At 38.0% G+C, this 21,995-nt stretch overlaps 1 protein-coding gene across 3 annotated transcripts in view; it reads right to left on the bottom strand.

The window, feature by feature from the left end:
- The window catches only part of TPD52L1 (TPD52 like 1), a 53,815-nt gene that overhangs the window by 5,686 nt on the left and 26,134 nt on the right, over positions 1-21,995 (bottom strand). For all 3 annotated transcript variants that reach the window (XM_050709964.1, XM_035538931.2, XM_050709965.1), the window contains exons 3-5: positions 20,810-20,958; positions 9,823-9,924; positions 739-777 (exon numbers count right to left, since the gene is read on the bottom strand). In XM_050709964.1, coding sequence (XP_050565921.1) covers positions 739-777; positions 9,823-9,924; positions 20,810-20,958 — 290 coding nt within the window. The remainder of the gene's footprint in view (positions 1-738; positions 778-9,822; positions 9,925-20,809; positions 20,959-21,995) is intronic.

Raw genomic sequence — 21,995 nt, 5'->3', positions numbered from 1 at the left:
GTTAAAGGGTCAAAGGGTCTCTGTTGAAGGGTCAAAAGGACCCTTCAAGAAATTGTTTTATGATTTCTGTTTGACCCATGGGTCACTCTGGTGAGTGTTTGCCTTAAACTATTCACCTGCCGAAGTTGAATGAAGTGGCATCCATTGTGTGGTTAGGAGGTTTGTTTTCCTCATACGCTTGGCAGGGAGCCAGAATATTAATATATTTAGAGACTGGGAGGATAAAAAGGAAGCTGGATCCTAATTTTATTGAAAACAGTAAGAGCTTTACTTGAAGAGACATTGATATTTGGCAACAGTCATGTAAAGCATGATTATAGCCATTAAAATATGAAAGCACTCATAAAATCCCTGCATAGGAGCATGATCCAAAGCTGCTGGAGTGGAAAGCATCGCTGACATTAATGGGCTTTGGATGATGTTCTAGAGACAGCAAAACAACTGAATTTCAGATTCAGTAATACAAATCTGATAACACTCAACTACCCAAATACATCTCAGAACTGCTCCATTTATTTAAAAGATCGAACAAGAGGTTAAGCAGTTAACGCAATTAAAAAGAAAAAAAAAAAGAAAACCACAGATGGCCAGTCCTACAGACCTTATCTACGTGAATAACCTTAATTGATTGAAGCCATCTGACTAAAAAACTGCATGATTAGGATCAAGGTATACAATTCCCCCCTCATTACAATGCTGAACGTCAACATAGCGAGCACAATATGGGTAGCATATTACCTCATTGCAGGCATGCTTATGGAATGGCGAATAGAGTAACTGTGGGATGAAAGCAAAAGATATGGAAAAAAAGCTGTAAAATCCAGTTTGCAAAAAGATCACAACATACTGTTTTTATTTTTTGAATATAACTATTTTTAAAGTTCACATAAGAGTACTGGCACTCCACTCCCGATGGCAACAGCTTGTCAAACTTACCTGTGAATTCCAGCTCACATTCAGCACTGAAGATCTTGCCACCACACTCTCAGGTCAACTGAACAGCAATTGCATAGGGCTCAAAGAGTAATGAAGTTCCTGGCAATATCCGTTTAAAGGACACAGAACCAACCCTGCTATCTACACAGACATGCAACATATGACAGAGGAACGGAAAGCTACCTTCATGTTCCTCAGTCATAGACAATAAGCTTTGTGCTTGGTGAATGCAGCATGCCTCAGGTCTGTGAACCTGATCAGAGCTGGTTCAAAGCACTAGGCAGGCAGGCAACTGCCTGCCTCTGTTGCATGTAAAATGCATATAGCCAAAATGGACAGTACTAGCCCCCAGTTTGTATAGCCTAACACAAGAGTTTTTTTCAACAGAGAAGCAAGCCACTCAGCTGTAACAGTTTCCTATCTCTTCTGGGATCACCAAGCATAGAAAGCACTGTTCTTCAAAGCTCTCATCCACCTCTCCTTGTCACGCTCTCTTCTTCCCTCCTCAGACTGCCCAGCAGTGTGTGTATCAGGATGTTGGAAGGCAGAGGATGGAGTCTCTACAACACTCAAAAAATCTCCTAATCCTCTTCTGCACCTCTGCAGCTGGCTTCCCATCCTAACCTCTTGACTTAACTAGCCCCATTCTTCTACCTGAGCCACCAAAGTCAAATCTCCTGTCCTAATTTCACTACTGCTGGGAAGCATCAACACTGTTCTGAATAGTCTTTATTTGAAGTGCAAGAACTGTCTGTAACTACATTTACATCTGAACATTATAAGTTGCACACTGCAAGAGTATGTGCTGTTTCCAAAATTCATGTGTGGCTACTTTCAGTGTTGAGTGACAGCTGCAGCTTGGTCTGATTGAAAAAAGGAAGAGTGTTAAGGGACAGCAACATTTGGTGGCAATCAAGCAAAGCATGATCATAGCATTAAAAATGAGAGCTCTCATATAAACAGCACGTTTGTTCCAAACTATACAAATTCAGAGAAGCACTGTGTTGATAAATACACAAAAGCTTTTTTTTTTTTTTTTTTTTTTACAGATTCAAGGCAGGGGGAGCTATTTGGCAAGAAGGTGTGACAGAGAGACTTATACGAACTGTTTTCTGTTGTGCGCATTTCAAGCTTTTGCTAAACTCAGACAGAAACTGACACCAGACAACACAGTTTTCATGTTCAATTTTTCACATCATATTTAAGGTTTATGAAAAACTAGCCCAAACATTTCATGAGTGCAGATCTTTAACAATTCTACTTAATTGAAACAAGCACGCTTGTCATGTTAGTCTTGTAACACATGATGAACAGGTAGAAAACAAGAGTTTGGAAGTATTTCAGCATACACTGCTCCTCTTCTAGCAGCAAAACATTTCAAATATGAAGCTCTGAATAAGAAGATTACACTGTGCCAAATTAAATTCGCACAGCTGAGAGATGGCATGTGACAGATGATCTGAATACTAAGTGAATATTTTACTAAGTTCATCTTTTAATTTCTTTAAGAAGGCGAGGATGCAAGTTGTAAGAACACTGACAATACATATCACGTTTTACTGGAAATTTAAAATACTAATCTTTTTTAAAGACATCCCTGTCTGTGATGATGAAAGATTTCAGGGGTTCAGTGCAGAGGCAGAGGACAGAGATCTTTCATGACAAATATTGCCAGATACTACGTTTTGGTTTCATGTCAGAGTGAGATAATAAGGTCAATCTATACCACATTTTGAAGTTTTCTCAATGAAGTAAGAAGCCTCATTAGGACGACACTTAGCTGAACAGAGAAGTTTTTCTCAACCTGCCCCATGCACTGGCAGCACTACCAGGCCAGATGGACTGCAGGGACTCAGGGCTGTTCAGCCTCTCTGTTGGGTGTACTGACATAAAGCCAAACTGCGTATAGAATCTCTCAGCATACATAATTCATCATATGTCGAAGTGCTTTACAGCATCAGTATATTCAAGCTCCAAAAAATACAAATACTTTCTTTTTTTTTTTTTAATTAGGTTAAGAATCAGTCTTACCACTGGAAATTTCCCCAGGGCTGAAGACTTTTAAACAGTCAGCATGTAGGTTTCATGACTAATGTAATTTTGCTTATTGATGAGGCGGTATTTTTTTCTTTTAAATAAATCTTTATAAAACCATGCTGGCTGAATAGAAATTTTGTGGTGTGCAGAGTTCCAACCTCTGACAGAAAATGATGGTTAAGAGAATGGTATTACATATAAGCAGGTTTCCCCAAGAGCATCTTTTGAATGCATTCATTATTTGAATTTGAGACTAATCTACTAAAGAGCAAGGCAAACATACTCTAGCCACATTGTCCAGTCCTTTCCTCATTATACTCAACATGTTGTAAAAATGAGGCATTACACTTAAAGTAGAAAATATTTTTATCATACATAACGAAGTTGAAAGGAGAGAGATTACTATATTACATTCCATAAAACAAATCCTGTTAAATACAGAGGCAGTTTTTGAGGACAATAATGTGTCTTACCTAATTGAATGTGATCTTTGGTGGATGCACAAGAAAAGAAAAGCAAGAGTTAGAAGTATTATGAAAATGCAACAAAAATTTACATATGTATCTGTAGTATGCCAAACTGCCCAAGGAGAAAAAGAAAATCATTTGCATTCAAATCTTCTTGCTGGAAATCACACTAGGCTGTGGATCAGTTCAGATTCCTTCAAGGCAAGAATTTTCACACACTCCTTCACTACACACAGTCGTATACTCTCTGTGCAACAATGAATGAAAGTTCTGTCTGCTAAACTTCGTGTCCTCTTGATTAGATCAGATTTAATCAATGTTAACTGGTTTCCCTCTCAAAGTCCTACCTTACCCTCATTAAGGAGGAAGTACAGGCTAACTGGAAATTTACATGTACATCAGCAAATGTCTTCCTCACTCCTCCCTCTACATCTTTTAATCATCTGAGTTGAGATAGATACAACAAAAAAATAAAAAGCTTTTTAATTCCTAAAATTGCATTTTCTAAAATACTTCTTCCTTGTTTAAATTAATATTTGAAACACTTCAACACTGTTTTCTAGCTCACAAGAAACTTAATGAAGGTAGCAGAACTGGGACAGTCACACTGATACACAATATTTAAAGGATGTCATTAAGGTGCCAAAGTCAAGAAATGATGAGGCAGACAGCCTCTCCTTCATCAGTGTATTATTGATGTAGCCTTAATTAACGACCACTTCAGGCAACACCTGCCTCATGCAGTGAGCCTGATAGGTGGCACACGCTTAATGAACATTCTTCAATAGTTATTCTTCACATCATTTTCCAGTGTGTGGTGTGATGCGTTATTTACTGCACACTATTCACACCGTGCTCTGAAGAAAAGCAAGGATTTCTTCACAGTTATTTACAGGGCTCATCACCATGTACACATGCACTTCTCATACATATATGGATTTATCTCCACAACACGTTTCTGCCTAGAGCAGCTTCAGCAATACTGTTGCCAGTCATAACCTTCTTCTACTACCTGCTGCCTCCCAGTACCAGCCACCTCCTGCTCCATGCTAACAGATATTTGCACAGCCATGTGATAAGGGAACCTGTGTTACTGCAGAGCTCTAAAAATCAGCTTGACTGAAGGGGCAAGTGACAGTAGAAATGAGAGAAAACAGCTGTTTCACCTGTCACCGAAAGAAATGCTTAGGAAATTATATTTTGAAACAAGATATCATCATCTCCTTTAGAGGGGATATTAAGAGACACTGAGGTTTAAGGATGATAGCTTGGTGTATGACAGCTACATATTTCAGGGAATTTAGCTCTCAGTGACTTCAGCAACAGTTTTTAAGTGTCCAGAGCACCCCTAGGTGATGGAAATGCACAAAGAGAAGGCACAGCAAGCATCCGCTTCCACAGCACTAAAACTGGTTAATGATTCCTGAGCCATCTTCAACAGATATTGGCCTAACCTGCTTCTAAAAACATCTAATGAGAGAGATTTTACAGCCTTCAGAAGTAACCTGTGCCACTGCTCAGTTTCATAGCTGAATGCTTTCTTGAACTTGCACATAAAACTTACTACATTACTACATTCTCCCTCTTCTTTCTTTATTCAGTCCCGTTTTTCTACGCCAACTCGTTCACACACTGTCACTGGCTGTATTTTCTGAAGCTCTGAATATTGCTGCGTTATTTCTCCACATTTCTTACAGTTCACGTGTGCACCCTGCACTGCCCTGGATACTCCAGCTGAGACGTTATCTGAACTGAGCAGAGCAGAGCAATCCTTCCCCAAATCTTATAGGCAACACTCCTGTGGAAGCTGGAATTAAGTTTGTAGTAGCAAAAGTAGCATGACAACATTGAATTGTGTCACATTTGCAAGCCACTAGCCTAGCACATACTAGGCCCTTTTCTGCAGGGCCAGTGCCCAGCTGGCTGGTCTGTACTCACCATCTCTGTTTGATTTTTTGCCCTCTGTCAATACAGTACCTTACTTTCCTTCATCAGTTTTTATTTCAGCATTTAATTTTGAGTTCTACTCCTGCTGTCTAAAGTTGCCTGGATTCCCTCCCACTGCAGTCATCTTGGGGTTAAGTGCATACATGATGCCATCACCTAAACCAGTAGCGAAAGTGCTGAAGAGCAACAGACTCAGGACAGATACCTGCATAATCCTATATTATGATGAGACCTATTCCCTGAATGTAATTTTCAGCTCCCTATGCCCTCTTCCTGCTAAAACAGTAACACTATCCTGTGCCTCCACTCCATCCTCTACTACAGGTGGTGCCAGTTCAAAATAATCTTCTTGACAAACCCTTTTTTGCCTTTGTCATTGTGCTATCTTCTAGATGCTTAGAAGGCAACAGGTTAACTCTTTCCTCCAGTATCTGGTTTGCATTTCCAGAACTTCCCTTGTCCCTTTCCAGAGGGATGAACTTTGCTTTCCTCCACCCCTCTGGGACCTCCTGTGCTTTCTATGTTGGCTCCAGCCTTCTCTGAGAGGCATGTTCATCTGCCTCATTCACACCACCAAGTTCTTCCTGACTGCCCTCTGTCTCTTTCCACACGTCCCTTTCAGCTGCTGGCAGGACTGAGGAATTATATTACCTTCATTCATTTTCAGAGTTTGCTTATCCCAGGCAACGAATTTGAAAGAGGTCTGTGTGATCATGTAATTAAAGAGAATGTATGAGACAACTGAATGAAGGATGTATAAACAGTATAACTGCTGACATCCTAATCTGCATGCATGCCTTTGTTAGCTTAATCTTTAAATGCATTTACTTGGATAGTAATGTAAGTGGTAGTGTACATATAGTAGTAATGTATGTAGTTTCCTTACTTTTGTAGTTTCCTTATTTATTTTTTCTTCTTTAAAAGAAAACAAAAAAAAATCAGAAATTCTCCCACTTGGTATGATGACTTGTTTCTAGATAAGCCATAAGCAGATCTGAAACTCTTAGACCCATACAAACAGCTGTAGAGTAGTCCACTAGTATTGCAGGACAAGATCCAAAGTTCACCATTATGTAAAGGAGCCGGGGTTAAAGACCCTCAGCCACATATCACATCTGCTGAACACAGCAAGAGACATGTTGAAATGTAATAACATGTTGAAATGTGTAACCTCTGCTTCTTAGAGATCTAGGCCCACATTGCTGCTCTATGAGTGACCTGGGACTCCCCTGTTCTCTTTTGCCTTCCTTAACCATGTCAGAAAATGTTCACAGAGATGATAGGAACTGAGAGTGGAAGGCAAAAAAAAAACAAACTAATGGCATCAGGATGACTGTAAGCTCTTTCAAAACTGTCACCACCCCAGGCAGGGGTAAAGGCCAAACACATCAGACTTCTCAACATATGAGGAATTACGATGATCATCTGGATTTTAGAAAGCAGTTTCAAGTGTCCATTCTGAATAAAAGCAGAACAGGGATTAGCATCTGGATGCCATTGGTGAGCATCAGCCTTAATGCCTAAACAATAGAATTAAGCCAGAATCTGATGTGTGTTTAAACCAGCATTAAGGGAAGGGTTCATGATAATCCATATGCACGATCACTGAAATAAAATTGTATGGATTAGCAAAAAAGCAAACAATGAAACAAAGGACGCATGCCTCCTTACAGCTTATTCCTCCAACCATGGCTAGCGCTGGAGTGGGAGAGGAGTAGAATTTGAACACGGCCATTTATGTGATAACATTTACAGTGTGACCCCTCACAGAACTGAACCTGCACCAAGATCTTACACCAGTTTCATTACTGGGGTGAACATACAAAGCGTTACTCCAGACTTAGGCTGTCCGGCAGATGTAGAATGCCCAGTTCATGCCATGCTTTATGTAACATGGGGACACTGGCTATACTGCTTGCTTCTTCATTGCCATGTGTCAAGAAAGCTCTCATAACTGAAAACCTAACTAAAAACAGCATGCTTCCACAAAAAATGGCAGTGCTAGTAAGTTCAAATTTTCCTGAAAAATGTTTTAAGGTAATCATTTTGATCAAATTAAGCTACTAGAAACAAGCTTCTCAATTAATCAAAACATTTATGGACTTAGCTTCTACTTTGAGCCCTTGGCTAAAGGGCTAATGAGTTAAATACCATCCATCTGCTTTCCACGTGCTAGTCAGAAGTGTGATCACCATGGGGGTAGGGGCTGGCATTGATAACTAGGTGAAAGAAAGCAGCCATTAATTAAGGGAAATATTAAAGGAAAAATGTCATTTATTATGGTGAAAACATTTCTGCCTTTGGAGAAATCTCACATACTATGCAAAGCACAAGCAATAGGACCTGAGAAGTACTAAATTGTTAGTCATCCTTCCCTCTAGCATCAAGAACCAGTGTTCTAGGTATTTGCACACCAACTCTTTGAGCACTGCTGTAGGATCCAAAGCATTGAAGCAGCAGCAGGACCTGTTCACTGAGCACTGGCCTTGTCTTTGTTATATGAGGAAGTGTTAGAAAGAGCAGAAGACAAAACAGAATAGATGTGTGCCACATGCTGCATAAACTTCTCATCATGAATTTCTCAAAAATACACAATACAACTGTGAAAAAAGGGAAGGCAGTAAGAATAAACAGAGGCAGAAAACAGTATTGTGAAAACAGCTCATGCAACTGGAACCTCAGCCTGGAAAGAGGGAACTGAACAACATGATAAAACCTAAGGAAATCGTGAATGACATGAAGGACAGCAGTAGGACTACAATATTTCAATATTTCTCATAATAGAAGAGCCAGAAGGCAAAGTAAAGACCAAGTAGATTCAAAATAGAGAATGAATGAACGAATAAACACACCTCACACCTCTTTATCACATAACTATCTGTTAATCTGGAGGGACATGAGGTGTTATGAATGTCAAAAGCTCATGCAAGTTAAATAAATAAATAGTAAATTTATGAAGAACAACCTGTCAAAGACTTTTAAATGAAAGCTTCCACCTCTGTTTCAGAAAATTTTCAGCTTAGATTGCTGGATGCCAAACAAATGTACCAGGAAAATGTAATTGCACGCTTTTTTACTCTTATAACCTTTCCTAGGCATATACTATCAATATCTGTCTAGCTTTATTAAGTCAAAAAGTTCTTAGCTTATGTTCCTAAGCTGGTTGTAAGTCACTCAATAGATTTCTACTTTAAACTGTAATGTGGAAAAAGACATTGTAAAGCAGATCATACCATGATGAAGTTTTTCCTTTTTTCACCTGCACCTAGAAAAACAGCAATAATTCTGCAGAGGGTGTGTTTAGCTGTATGTAAGAGGCAGATGCGACTCTAAAGATTTCTGAAGATTCAAAGTAAAAACGAGAGTGGTAAAAAATCCATTTGCATTAAAAAACAAGAAAGTATTTGAAATACTATAGAATGGATTCACACTGTGAGAATTACCAAAAAGTGAATATATACCATTATTGTTAATAAATGGGACCCTAATTCTGCAGCTTAGACAGTATACTGTAGTTATTCAAGTCCGTTTATTTCATCACAAAAAATAAATTCCCTGAAACACCTGAGACGAAATTCTATAATGCTGCTATTAAGCTGAAAATTTATGTGCTGATTTGCAGAGCACAATTTCTTCATTTATGCTTTCATTTTGAGGAACTTTAGATTGAACACTTTTAAAGATACACCAACATATAAAGCTCAGCATTTAAGTTGTACTTAAATGGGAATTATTCCCCTCAATTCCTGTTATTTTCACTTTTTTTTTTTCTTTTTTTTTCTATACAAACAGAATAAAAATTTGCCTCCTATTTTAGGAGGCCTGGACTATCAGAGTGAAGCTCAAAGGCAATAATCACACGCCTTTCAGGTAAGTAAAACATTGAAAGTTAAAAACACCAAGAAACAAATATATGGAAAGTATGTGGATAGTGACAAACAGATAGAAGACAAAAGAAAAAAAAAAAAGAAAAGACAAGGGAGTAAGATTTTCCTAAGTAACAAAGCCCGTCTTCAGGATGTGGTACTACTTTTGTTTTATCTTTTGTACACTTGAAAGAGCTGATATAAAATAGTCTGAAATGTTTATTTATTTATTTATTTAATATTATTTATCTTTCCAGGAACAGCTCCAAGGCAAGCTTGTTTTCTTCAGATACCTTTGTCTCCAGAATCTATGTATGAATAAAGCGTTAATAAAGATCTAACTGCAGTATTTAGTATTTTATTTGTATATTTCCTTGAGCTCGCAAAATTAAAATTATATCTTCATTCATCGTTATCCCTTCTTTTTGGTTCAGAACAATTAATGTTATAAACTAATTACAAACTACTTGAAACTTTAGAGCACTAATGTAGGTGGAAAAGAAAAGCTGAGGAGAAAAAACATAACAAGTCTGTCAAAGTAAGAACAGAGAAGAAGCAGATCCTTGTACCTCATATCTCCGAACTTCTTGCTGATAGCAGTTCCTACATTGCTGATAGCTGCTGTTGCTTTATGTCCTGCGTGGCTCAGGGTCTCGTGTGTTTTCTTGTAACTACAAAAACAAAGAACAGAAAAGTTTTTAAAAAGAAAGGCTATAATCCCCTGCTATTATTTTTCCTTATTTCTGCACCCATCTCACCCATACTCCCACCCATCAAAACTCAAGAAAAATAGTAACTGTAGCACAAACCAAATTACAAAGTTGCCCACTTCTGCACAGCTTTGTAAATGCAGTTTAATCCTAATGCAAGCAAAGCACTCTTCAGAGCAATCCTTCATCCTGTCTGTCCCCCTTGAAGATAACATCTTCAAAGACAGTAAGCACAAGCTGTTAGAAGCAGAATGGAGTGATTTGTTGAATACTTGTTTGATACAATTTTTGTAAATTTACATCAAATAAGCATTCTCTCCGCAGACACTGACTTTCTGGAGCAACCTGCGGTCTAAAGCACAGAATCAGCTAACATACGTGCTCTTCCATGCATACATACACATTAGATACATTTAAGAGATGCATTTCAAAATTATTTATTGGTATTTCAAATTAGACAACATAGATCAAATCTGTTTCCATATGCTACAATTCTACCTTTATATTTTTTATTTTTTAAACGTAAAGGAAGAAGGTTTTAGGAAAGAAAGAAAGATGAAAAAATCTAGACAGTGAATGCATATTCTAAATAGCACCGATCACTGATTTGTTTTTGAAGGTACTCATTTCACGCATAGCATATACATTCAAACACAAAATCATCTTAATTTACTGATTTGGACTATATGCTCCAATCCACACAGATCCTTCAGTATAGTTAAGTTGCGTTCTCATAGTAATCAAGCTTTTCTGTACACATGCTTTTTTTTGCTCAATAAACTAACTCTGAACATCTGGCACTGGGAGCAGTGACACAGACAAGTTCATAATTAGAAGTACTGGCCTAGTAAGAGAAGGAGAGCTTATTACAATCAATCTTGTATACTGTGGTGCGCCTTGGCAGACAAGGACTGCAGAAATGATCATGAAAAATTCAGAAGTACAACTCCTTTGGTCCTACTTCTCCTTTGAACAAGTTCTGTAAGATTGCAAATGTGTACCAAAATACACCAGAGATTAATACAAAAATCCCACTGCCTAATTCTTGCAACAGAAACAGAGTATTTTCTTCTAACTTTTATATATATGAATGCAATATAACTTGGTAGGGATAGGAGGAGAAATAAGAAAAGATTAACATTTGCAATAAGGCACATCACATTTTATGTCAGGCCCTTTTAGCCCTGGTAGTACCTACAGCTGGAAGTCCGTCAATGAGGCCTCTGCCATACAAACCATGGGCTAGAAGGCAGATACCAGGTAATGCTTTACTCTTTCAGACAGAATTCTATCAAAAAATTTTTTTCCCCAGCACAAATACTTTGATTTTATATTCCTAACCCCCAAAATACCTTAAAGACTGCCTAACAAGTTCTAAAACTGCCAAGTGAAATGTGTCAATCTGTGAAGGTGCTCGTCTCTGTCTCCACTGACTGGAATGGAAGCTTAAAGGAAGCAGCTGAGGGTACCAGATCTCCAGAAACCAGGAGTTTGTTGGATGACTTGAATTAATCTCAACCACTAATGCTGAATGGCAACAAAGGCTAAAACATTGCAAAAGTAACAGAGGGAGCACAAAGTGTAATTAGAAAGGAAGTAGCGCTGGTTATGCCCATTTTCTCTTTTTCAGGTGCAGAGCATGAACAAAACCAAAGAAATGTTTTTTACTGGGTCTCCTTTCTCCTCAGCCTTGCTGTTTTTCACAGGACACAGCAAGGTTGCAATGTTCTTATTTCACTGAGGCCTCATTCTCTAGCTTGACTAGTTAAATCTCTGTCATTTTCTTGATGTCAGTGGACATACTCTCATCTCAGAGAGTGGAATGAGACCCTAAAATAGATGCTGATGATGCCTCACTCAAACTACGAACATAAGTGTTGCCTATGAGAATAATTAAAAAAAACAAAACACCTTTCCATTACCTGCTAGTTTATACATATATATGGGCATTTGTTAAAATGCCCACATTATTGCATACGTGCCTTTAAACATCTTCCTAAAGAGGTTTCCAAATCTATTCAGCACAGTTCTGTTGATGACAAAAATGAAGGCCAAGATTTGACTTCCAGGTCTAAAAGGTCCTTGGTAGCAGGGCAAAGCTCGTTTCACCTATGCTCCATCCAGTCTGGTCACACCACCTCTAACCAAACACACCCAGCCTTGTCACAGACTTTGGGATGACCATTGGCTCAGCTAGCTCTACTATGAGAAGACAGGCAAGAGGGACCATGGATCTTTTTGCAAATTACTGTGTTGATATTCAGTTCAAATCTTAAGCCTGTTTTTAACTATCAGACAAATTTTTATTAAGTTGAACTCTTATCCTAAGTTGCATTTGCATAAGTAGATCTACCCCCAACACTTCCCTTCCTCTGTCACCTCCCCACCCTTTTATGGGGGGGCTCTGAGTCAGAAATCAGAAAGCATCAGGGATGGTCTGAGAACCTGGGCCATAATAAGGATTAGAATATTTTCAAGATCAAAGTGTCCCATTAGCCATACAAAAGTATATGCAAAATTCTATATATATGTTCAATGAAGTTGATAATCATATAAAAATATATCTAGGAACAAACGCTGTTTAAGTACAGGCTGATTGTACATAGTAAAGTATTTTGCAGCCTTCATTCTGAGTTTTTTGTTGCTGTTGTTCAATACACTTCATTTTATGCAAGGGCATACTTAGCTTTATGAGATGGTATCTCCATGTCCTGCCTTTGTGCTGCAGGTTCTTCACACCATGTAAAACCATTAAGAGAATAGTCCCAAATGTCCCCACACAGCAGACAGACATCCCTTCAACTGAGAAACAGTAGAGCCCCTTACGTATTTCTAACTTTACTTTGGTCAGAATACACCTTCTGGGAATTGGCTGAAATGACTCTGATTTGCATTTCCTCTGTAAATCCCCTAAGTGCAATGTCCTCCCCAGTATTTTTACCAGCAAGAAAGACCTGGAGACTGCGTTTATGTTTCTAATACTTTTGATGTTACACAATAGTGTAAATCCAGCTAAGACTGTTATGCAACTGGTCTTTTTTCAGCATCAACTTGCAAAAATGACCTTTGACATGCCTTCCCCCACCAGCAGTGCTGAAGAACAGTTTTAAGGGACAAAACCAACATAGGTAAAAATGCTGTGCAACTTCTAATGCGTGCAAGCAGAGACAAGAAATGATAACTTGCATCTTAGCAGCCCTTGCTGATATCTAGATTAAGAATCAACACCCCATCCCTGCCTCTCCACCATTATGCATATCAACATGCCTTCTTCATAAATTAATGACCTTTCCAGAGTACAATGCCTTACTGCATTTAGTTATACTCTGTATTGACACACAGCACAGTATTAGGTTTAGATATTTTTATTTCTAGATTGTATTTATGGCATTCATTCAGTACCTTCCCATTGTCACCACACCGGTATCAGTGACCTCCAACATACCCTTTCTGACCTCTGGGAACCTTCTCAATTGTATGTAACGTTAATAATATGAGCCAGCAATTTTCATATTTGCATGTAACACACAGCAGTTTGTAGTTTTGTTTTAAGACACTGAACAGCTTGCATAATTTTCAGAAACCTCTAAGTGTAGAAATGAAGTTTGCTATTCCAGTTAAGAACTACTGACATTCATTCTAGGGAATACAGTGCTATAGGTATGACTTTTCTCAAGGACTCCTACCAACTGCTCTGGTGTGCCAAGTGATGTACAATACCTTCACATTCTCATCCTTTTGGCATCCGTTAGTGGCCAGCATTAGGCAAGTACTGATCACTGAGATCATCAGGACAGGTAAAAGCATCTCAATAGTCAACCATTGGCTAAAATAAAGTTCGTGACCCTGAACCACAAGTCAAAAAGGCTCCAGCAGGAACTGGAATTCCGTGAATTTAGGGCACAGAGGTTCCAGAAATACCACCTTCTACCAAGCCCACAGTGTGGTGTATTTTACACAAATACATCGTCAGGCTCCATTCCTTTCTTTCTTACAGTCATACAATGTCACCATCATGGTCGTGAGTTTAAAAGCATTATGCCAGATGCCCAGTAGCATTAGTAAAAGCAGAAACAGGCTAACTTGATACAAGAGACTCTTGATTTAGGCAGTTAGAGTAGGAATGTCTGCTCTGTTTTTGTGGCAACTAAACATATTCCATAGCACAGGAGAATTTGTTATAGTGACTAATAAGGATCCAGATTTATGCTTTTCATTTAGCACTTACTAATACTTACAGTGTATTTTGTAGACAAAAAAGGTTTAAATGGATATGGTATACGTGAATTGCTGGCACAACTGTAAAATTGTAAATCAAACTCGTCATTTCAAATATTACCTTTTTCAGATAACTTTCAACTAAAAATTTTACCCATTGACTTCGATTATAAAGTCTTTTTTTTTTTAAATAAGGAATTCCTTTAAAAAAAGAAAATGTCTACAAAACTGATATTATTAGAAGTTATCATAAAATACATTGACGTGGCACAGTTATATTCTGACAACATGCTCTTCTCAACACACTTAAAAGAAGCTTTTAACATACATCACATCTCCAGTACTGTTACATACACTGTTGACAAAACAGACTTGCAGCATATTTTGACTGAATTTTTACCTGACAGCTTCATATATGGCATTTAGGTTGTATTATCTTATGGCAACCAAGTCTCACTGGCTCATTTTTACAGCCACTTAAAGCAAATTAAGGAAGATTATTATTTCCTTCTTGCATGAGCTTTTATGAAATAGTGTTTCATATAAAATATAGCCAAACAGCAAACATATAGAGAGGTCAGGGAACTCAATGTTTAAATGACCAACATCATCTGCAGGATAAGACAGGATAATCGTACTGCATGCTATTTGATCTCATCTCAGCTCAGTACAGAGCTGCCCTTTACATGACAGAGTTAAATCTAACCTTCCTTCATAAGCACAATATACGGCCTAATGACAGAAGTAGGCTACAAAGATAATATTCATATTTTGCATGGCAAGCTGCATATTTGACCTACTACAGTGAATAATAAAGATCTTAAAATCAGCTTCTGTAAAATATGACAACACATACAGCTAATTAGCACATCTTTATTCAGCGTTGTTCTTTTCCATCAATGCTTGCTTGCAAAATTAATCCATCTGTGAAATCCACTTCTGTGATGAAGATTACATAAGATGCAACAAAATGCAAACAATTAACAACAAAACCATATTGTAGAGCAGAGCCTGGTGGCACAAGCCACATCCTATGGAGCTTGCTTCTTTTTTCTTTTCAAACTATTAGTCAGCTTAAGAATGTTGTTTTCTGGAATCAACGTAAAGCATCTAAGTCTCTGAGAAACTCAACCAGAAAACTCTTTTGCTGTTATTTTTCTGTGAAAGAGAAGCTCAGTATTAATTAATTCTAATGCTCAAATGAAATAAATACATATATGAATAACAGATAACATATACTTAAAACATTCTCTAAGAGCATTCATATTCCCAAATGTACTCTGAAGTGTCTACTTTCTCTAATTGCTCACATGAAATTCATTCCAACTTTAAAAACAACAACAGATGTATTTTTTAGACATTCTTCCTTTTCCCAGATATGCTGAGAATCGAAACTGTGCTGGCACTTGGATGGGTGCATATGCCTAAACCAGCCAAAGGAACTATGCCCCAGGTAGTTCCTCTCACATAGAGAGAAGGGCAAAGCTGAGGGAACTGACCCTCTGCAGGCCGCAGGAATCTGCCTCTAGCCAGAAATCTGTGTTCAGCACACAAGATTTGGCTGTTCAGCAGGCTGGTGAAGAATCATGGGTGAGGGAAGATTCCAGGCAACAGTGACAAATATTCTGTGCCGTCCTGCACTATAGTCTTCAAAACCATGGAAAACACTGGAGATACAAATGTGAAAGGCATTACTTGTGTGGTGTAGCATAGAATGAGAGAAAAAACAAGCAGTTCTGATACAGTTAATACCTGGGTAGAAAAGCCATAATATGTTGGCTTATGCACAGATGATCTTAGGACATTCCAGGACAAAATTTCACAGTTTATCACACCTTAAATTGTGCCAGTCTGTGGGCTCTGTACTGTAAACTACATCAAAAAAGAAAAAAAAACAAACCTATGCAGATTAAACGTATCTCTGCCTCCCTTTTCCTTTCTTCTCCTTTTGTTTCTGTTTTTTCCTTTTCATTTCTCCCTTTCCATTCCCTTCCCTTCCTTTATTTTTTTCTACCCCTTTTTCCCTTGACCTTCCCCTGGATATTTTAAATCCTGGTCATTTCAGAGATTCCATTTTACACTCATGCCTCCTCTTCTTATCGTAAGATAAGAAATTTACAGATATCTGCAATATATGTGTATACGTTTTCTGGGTCAAAACCATAATCAGAGTGGATTTTTCTCTGAGAAACTACCTTTACATTCAATGATCTGGAACAGATCACCTGAAGTCACTATGGAATTTCCATTAGCTGAAGCTTCTGGTGTAAACAAATGGCCATATAGTTTTCAGGAATGGGACTATGAGAATAGATTATGTTAACTTCCTGAAGTCCCTTCTCCAACCTTACTTTCCATTATGGCTCCCTTCCAAGTTCAAGGCCATAGGTACATGTAGAAAAATGGCCAAAAAAAGAACGTCTTTGAAAAAGGCACGAACATTGAATGGCCTGACCCAAAAGACACCAAAAACCACTGGAAGTTAGAGGCTTCCTTTATTTCCATATAGTTCACACCCACACACAGGTAACGCGCTTGCTAAAGCCAACACACCTATTTCTTCACTTACACAACTGGTGCATTTACTTGCAAATTTAGAGAAGAAAATGTCAAAAGGTGATTACATATTGCAATGAACAGGAACACCCACATTTCCATTACTACCACTCATAACAAGCATGTGTGTGGGAACATGGTATACCAAGTTCTTAAAAGTCACAGTAGGCCTGTGGCTGCCCACAAATTATAGCCAACTTCCTGAGAAGATTCTGATCCTCTGGCACACATTGCTATATATTTAATGTTATATTAATGGAGACACCAAGTACTGTAGATTTAAAGTCCAAAACACATGCAGTATAACTATTACTTTCTATTTTCTTATCACCTGGCAGAAATTTGAATTACAAAACACAAGTTCCCACTATTTGTGGAAACCCATACAGTTGTCCTCAGGTTCCCTATCAGCAGAACTAAGCTTGCACATATAGCTTTCAGTGAGTAGCTGAAGAAGAGATCCTTATTCTGCTTCTGTAGGAAAAGGCCAATTTAAAAATAAGAAAAAGGTTCCTCACAGTAAGGGTGATCGAACACTGGAATAGATTGCCCTGAGAGGCTGTAGAGCCTCCAGCCTTGAATATATTCAGAACTTGACTGGATATAGTCCTGAGCACCCTGTACTAGTTCACTCTGCTCTGAACGGGGGAGTTTGACTAAATAATCTCCAGACTTTGCCTTTGTAAAGCTTTAACCTAATTTTGTACAGAATCACAGAATAGTTGAGCTTCGAAGCAGTCATCTTACCTGTATGTGGTACACAGTGAAAATCTCAAGTACCAAAGGGTAGAAAGCACTGTGAAAATTTTATAGAAGCACCACCAATCAAAAAGATTTAGCTAAGTAAACACGCTGCATTTAGGTTAGATAAAACCTTTCCTTTGTAGCAGAATGTTAATTAGAAAAGCTCAGTTGTGGTCTCTAAATATCACTGTAAAGATATTTTTAATGACTCCTTAAGCTAAAATAAATAACCTGGAAATCTGCCAACATTATCCTGCTTCTAGCATCTAAATAAATGAATTATCTATGTTTAAAACATAAATGAAAACCTGAATTGCTTGAAGCTAACATAATATCCACCCACCTCTATTCACTGAAACCCTGATCTGTAAAAAACGTGTGTGTGGGAAATCATACCAGCTGAGCCTGCTACCTTCCCTAACACGCGTTATACTAAATATCAGCGCATTGAAGAATAGCAGAAGAACAAGGAGCATAAAAAATGTATTATGATGCTGGTCAACATCATAAGTGAATGACTTCCATGTGTATTTCATAGAAGACTGAAAATGCAAACAACGTTACAGATTTTCTTTAGAGAAAAACAAAGCTGATTAAAAAAAATGGTTTAATACAGGAGAAGCTGCACATTACTTTTGCAAATACAATGTCTTACTAGAGGTGGTTAGAATTGCTTTTGCATACACCAAAGCATGCATTAATGACAGGGAAACAGACTTTGTGCAGAACTGTATGTTGAGCCTGCCATAATCTTGAATGAAGGACGTTAGTCTACTTGACCTCAAGCTCTGTCTTTCCTTTGCATGAAAACAACTGTTTTTTTTTGTTTTTTGTTTTTTTTTACCTTTTCAATCATAACAGAATTCTTTAATGATAATTCCTGATATGTACATACCAACCATACTTAGGCTAACTTTTAAACTACCTGGCCAACCTTTTAAATTGTAAAAACTTAAAAATAATCAGAATCTCAAGTTTACATTCAGTCATTCCAGGTGGCATCCACCCTTTGAGTTAGGTACCGAGTCTCTAAGTCCACTTTAGCCCTAAGAATACGTTCCTAAATAGAGGGCTTTAAAAGAGTATTAATACTAAGGGGAAAAAGGAAAAAAAAAGGCACCTAATTGTTTTTTGTGGGTTTGAAAAGCTCTCCATTAAAGAAAAGTGGTTTTAATTTCTAGAAAAGCATAGCTACTACAAAACCCAGTAAGATTCAGCAAAAGCAAAACTAGCCTCCTTAAAAACACATCTCTTTGGAATTTAAAATGACTAATTGTGGATTTAGAAGCCTAAAATAAAGGAATGTAAATATTTTGAACTTTTATTTTTTAAAGCAAGCTTTTCAACCTTACTAAATCAGAGAATATTGGTGAGTAACACTACCCCATTGCTATTTTGGTGTAACAACGATGAATCACCTTTATTACTTAACACATCCATTCTTAAGAATGCTGAACTACCATGATTTGTACAGTAAGTGTCAGCCAGAATTATAGAGCAGTTGAACTATGGATAACAGGATTTTCAAGGGCACAGATGAACTCCTCCTGCTCAGTTCTAAACACTGGTGGCCTTGAGGTGGACACTGAGCATCTACTGGCTCATTGTTTCTGAAGCTCATCTTTATTAGTATGGTATCTGCTACTCTTTAAGTCTATTAAAGTCCCTTTATCCTTCTGGAAAACGTCAACACTGTGAAGGGAAAATGAAAAGTTGTCTTGGAATTTGGTAAAAAATTTAAATTTATAGTTTTTCATTTTGAAATTCTGCTATCTGCTAAATCGTGTTTAATATTACTGGACCTGCTCTGCTCTCTTTCTTTGGGTCCTGTGGGACTGCTCCATTGTGGGTGCTGCCACTGCCCTACCTGCCTTGCTGTTGACTCCCAGTTCACCTCTGGTGTGGAGCAACTCATTCTTGCTTCTCCCTAAGAGTCTCAAATCCAGTTGTCAATTGCGAAAAATTAAAAAAAAAAAAAAAAAAGTAACTTTTCAGACAGCATTTCATGAAAGTTAAGTTCTTCTTTCTACCAATGTTGTTATTAATTTGGACAAAAAAAAAGTTTTAGAGGAATATAGAATATGGTGTTTTCATATTTATAAGTATAAAGATCAGTACTAGCTGAGACCAACCCCTCAGTAATTATCACGGCCTTCTTGCAGCTTCGGAATTCACAGTTTTATTTGCCATACCTCTTGCCATATCTCTCAGTGATGCTCTATTTCTCAATCAGCTTTTACATAATTGACACAGAACAGAACGTGTTTAAAACTTAGAAAAAACACTACCTATTCCAGGCTCAAACATTTTTTTGGAAGATTCAGGACAGGTCTTATCACTATTTCCATATGTGTATTTTTAACTACTTCTTTAACCTAGACAAAAGGTTTGTGCTAAGAATTCTTGGCAGCAAGATGCAACTCAAATAACATCCCTCCCCAGCTTCCTCACCCAAGATTTCAGACTTTTTTTCAAATGCACCTTCCTGGAAGGCAGTAACTGGGTTAGACCACAGACTGCCACAATATAATTGGTCTTGTTCTAGAAGAAAAAAAATCAAGTTAAAAGCATTTCAACAGCAGCAGTGGAGTAACAATTCGCATTTCTACATTACCTTTCACCCTGGGAACCTAAAGTTGCTTACACATACAAGACGAGTTTCATTGAACTCTTGTGGACTAGTTACCCACACTGCACAGTGGTAAACCGAGGCTGGGATATGCAGCTTGCCAAAGAACACAATGCTGGCAAATAACAAAATACTTGATATACATAGGACTTAAGAAAACCTCAAAGATAGCACAGTTACCCCAAAATCTATTTTGTTGTTTCTTTTGGGCAGCCAAAATCAGGAATTCAACGGTCATACATCAACTGATTCTGTCAGTTATTCTTCAGAATTCAGATGATGGTACTATTTTTTTTTTTAATAGTTGCTAATATTTTAGTAGTCTTTCTTTTATGTTGTCTGTCTTGGAAGTTCAAAAAATATAACACACTGAGATCAAGAAGGATTCTTTCTCTCCTTAGTAAGGACTCTGTAGGAACGTGTCATGGGACATGCAGATGACCTTCTCAGTTCCATAAGAGTTTCAGTTTGCTGTGATTTTGCAAGGGTGAGATGTGACACAGTAGCAAAGCATGTTGCTGCTGTGGAAGGTTTTTTTTTCGGGTCTCCTTGGTCTGAGAAGCCTGACATATTTGTCCCTGTCATCTACTCCCTCTGGCAGGTATTCCTATGGATACATTTCATACCAGGGCTCATCAAGGCAATACCCCCAACATGCTACACAACACATCACAATGAATTTGTGCAGTCTGTACTCACGCAGAAGTTGTCTGCATGTCATGCCAGCTTTTGCTAAAGTTCTGCTTCAGTTCATTCATCAGGCTTATGCCAAGCTTTTGTTTAATTTCAACCAGGTGCTTTTCTTTGGCTGCTAATACTTGCCGCAAAGTTGAAATTTCATCCTCTAGCTGAGAGAAACAAAGAGGGAGGAGAAAGGAGAGACATGTTAGCCTGTTCTCACAGCAAGATAAACACAGACTATGCTAGAAGATTAAATGAATTTCACACAAACTTGCTTTTTTTGTAGATGCTTAGAGAGGCAGATATATTCAAGTGCTTGTGTAGATCACAAGTGTCCAGAACATGTTTGACACTACTATTCTAAGTGACTTACTCTAACTGTGCCACTCATGTGCACTACTGTACACATGCACCTGTTAAGACAGAGAGAACTCTCCAGTTGGGTATTCACTATTCAGCAACTTGATCAAGATCTGTCTTAGGGCATCACGAGTCTCAAACATCAGCCTTTCATTCACAAATAGAATGGGAATCAGCAGGACAAAAGAAGACTGGATAATTCAGGTAACCTTCTGTCTTTGAATGCACAGGCTTTTAACTTCAAATGTGCATTTTATTTTAGTCTCTCACACTTATCTAAAAATAGACATAAATTCTTAGGAGCAGGTTAGAAAAAAGATCATATTATACCATATGAGTTAAGAGTATCATGGGCATAGGGCATAATGCGTTTTATCCCTATAGCTTAGGCCTTACATACTTGAAAATTAAATTGAAAACATACAGCAGGTGGACTGTTAACATGAAGAAACAGGCACTACCTGAAGTACAGAATCATTCAAAGAACACAGTAAATTAATGTTTTCAGAGCTCCTAGTCATTAACCAAACCACGTAAATTCAAGTTGTAACGAAGACATTCAGCCCAAACAATTCTCCCTGCAATGGATGTTATTTCAATCATATTTAAACCGAAACTGAGCTTTAGCATGGCAATGACCAGAACACTTGACTAAGAAGAGGGACCAGTGAAAGAGTCTGCCATTGACTCAGGATGCTTATCCCTTGGACAGCACTCCTGCGAGCACAGGTTTGAATTATCCTAAGCCAATTGTACAAGCAGCACTCAGAGGTACTGAAGTTAACAAGGGTAAGCGACATGAGAGCAGCTGCCTTTCACTTCAGGTTTTTAAGTTCCCTTACCA

Source organism: Cygnus atratus, chromosome 3 (genome assembly GCF_013377495.2).
Source record: "Cygnus atratus isolate AKBS03 ecotype Queensland, Australia chromosome 3, CAtr_DNAZoo_HiC_assembly, whole genome shotgun sequence".
Lineage (NCBI taxonomy): Eukaryota > Metazoa > Chordata > Aves > Anseriformes > Anatidae > Cygnus > Cygnus atratus.
The sequence above is the reverse complement of the archived record's forward strand: the minus strand, read 5'-3'. Positions and strand labels throughout refer to the sequence as shown.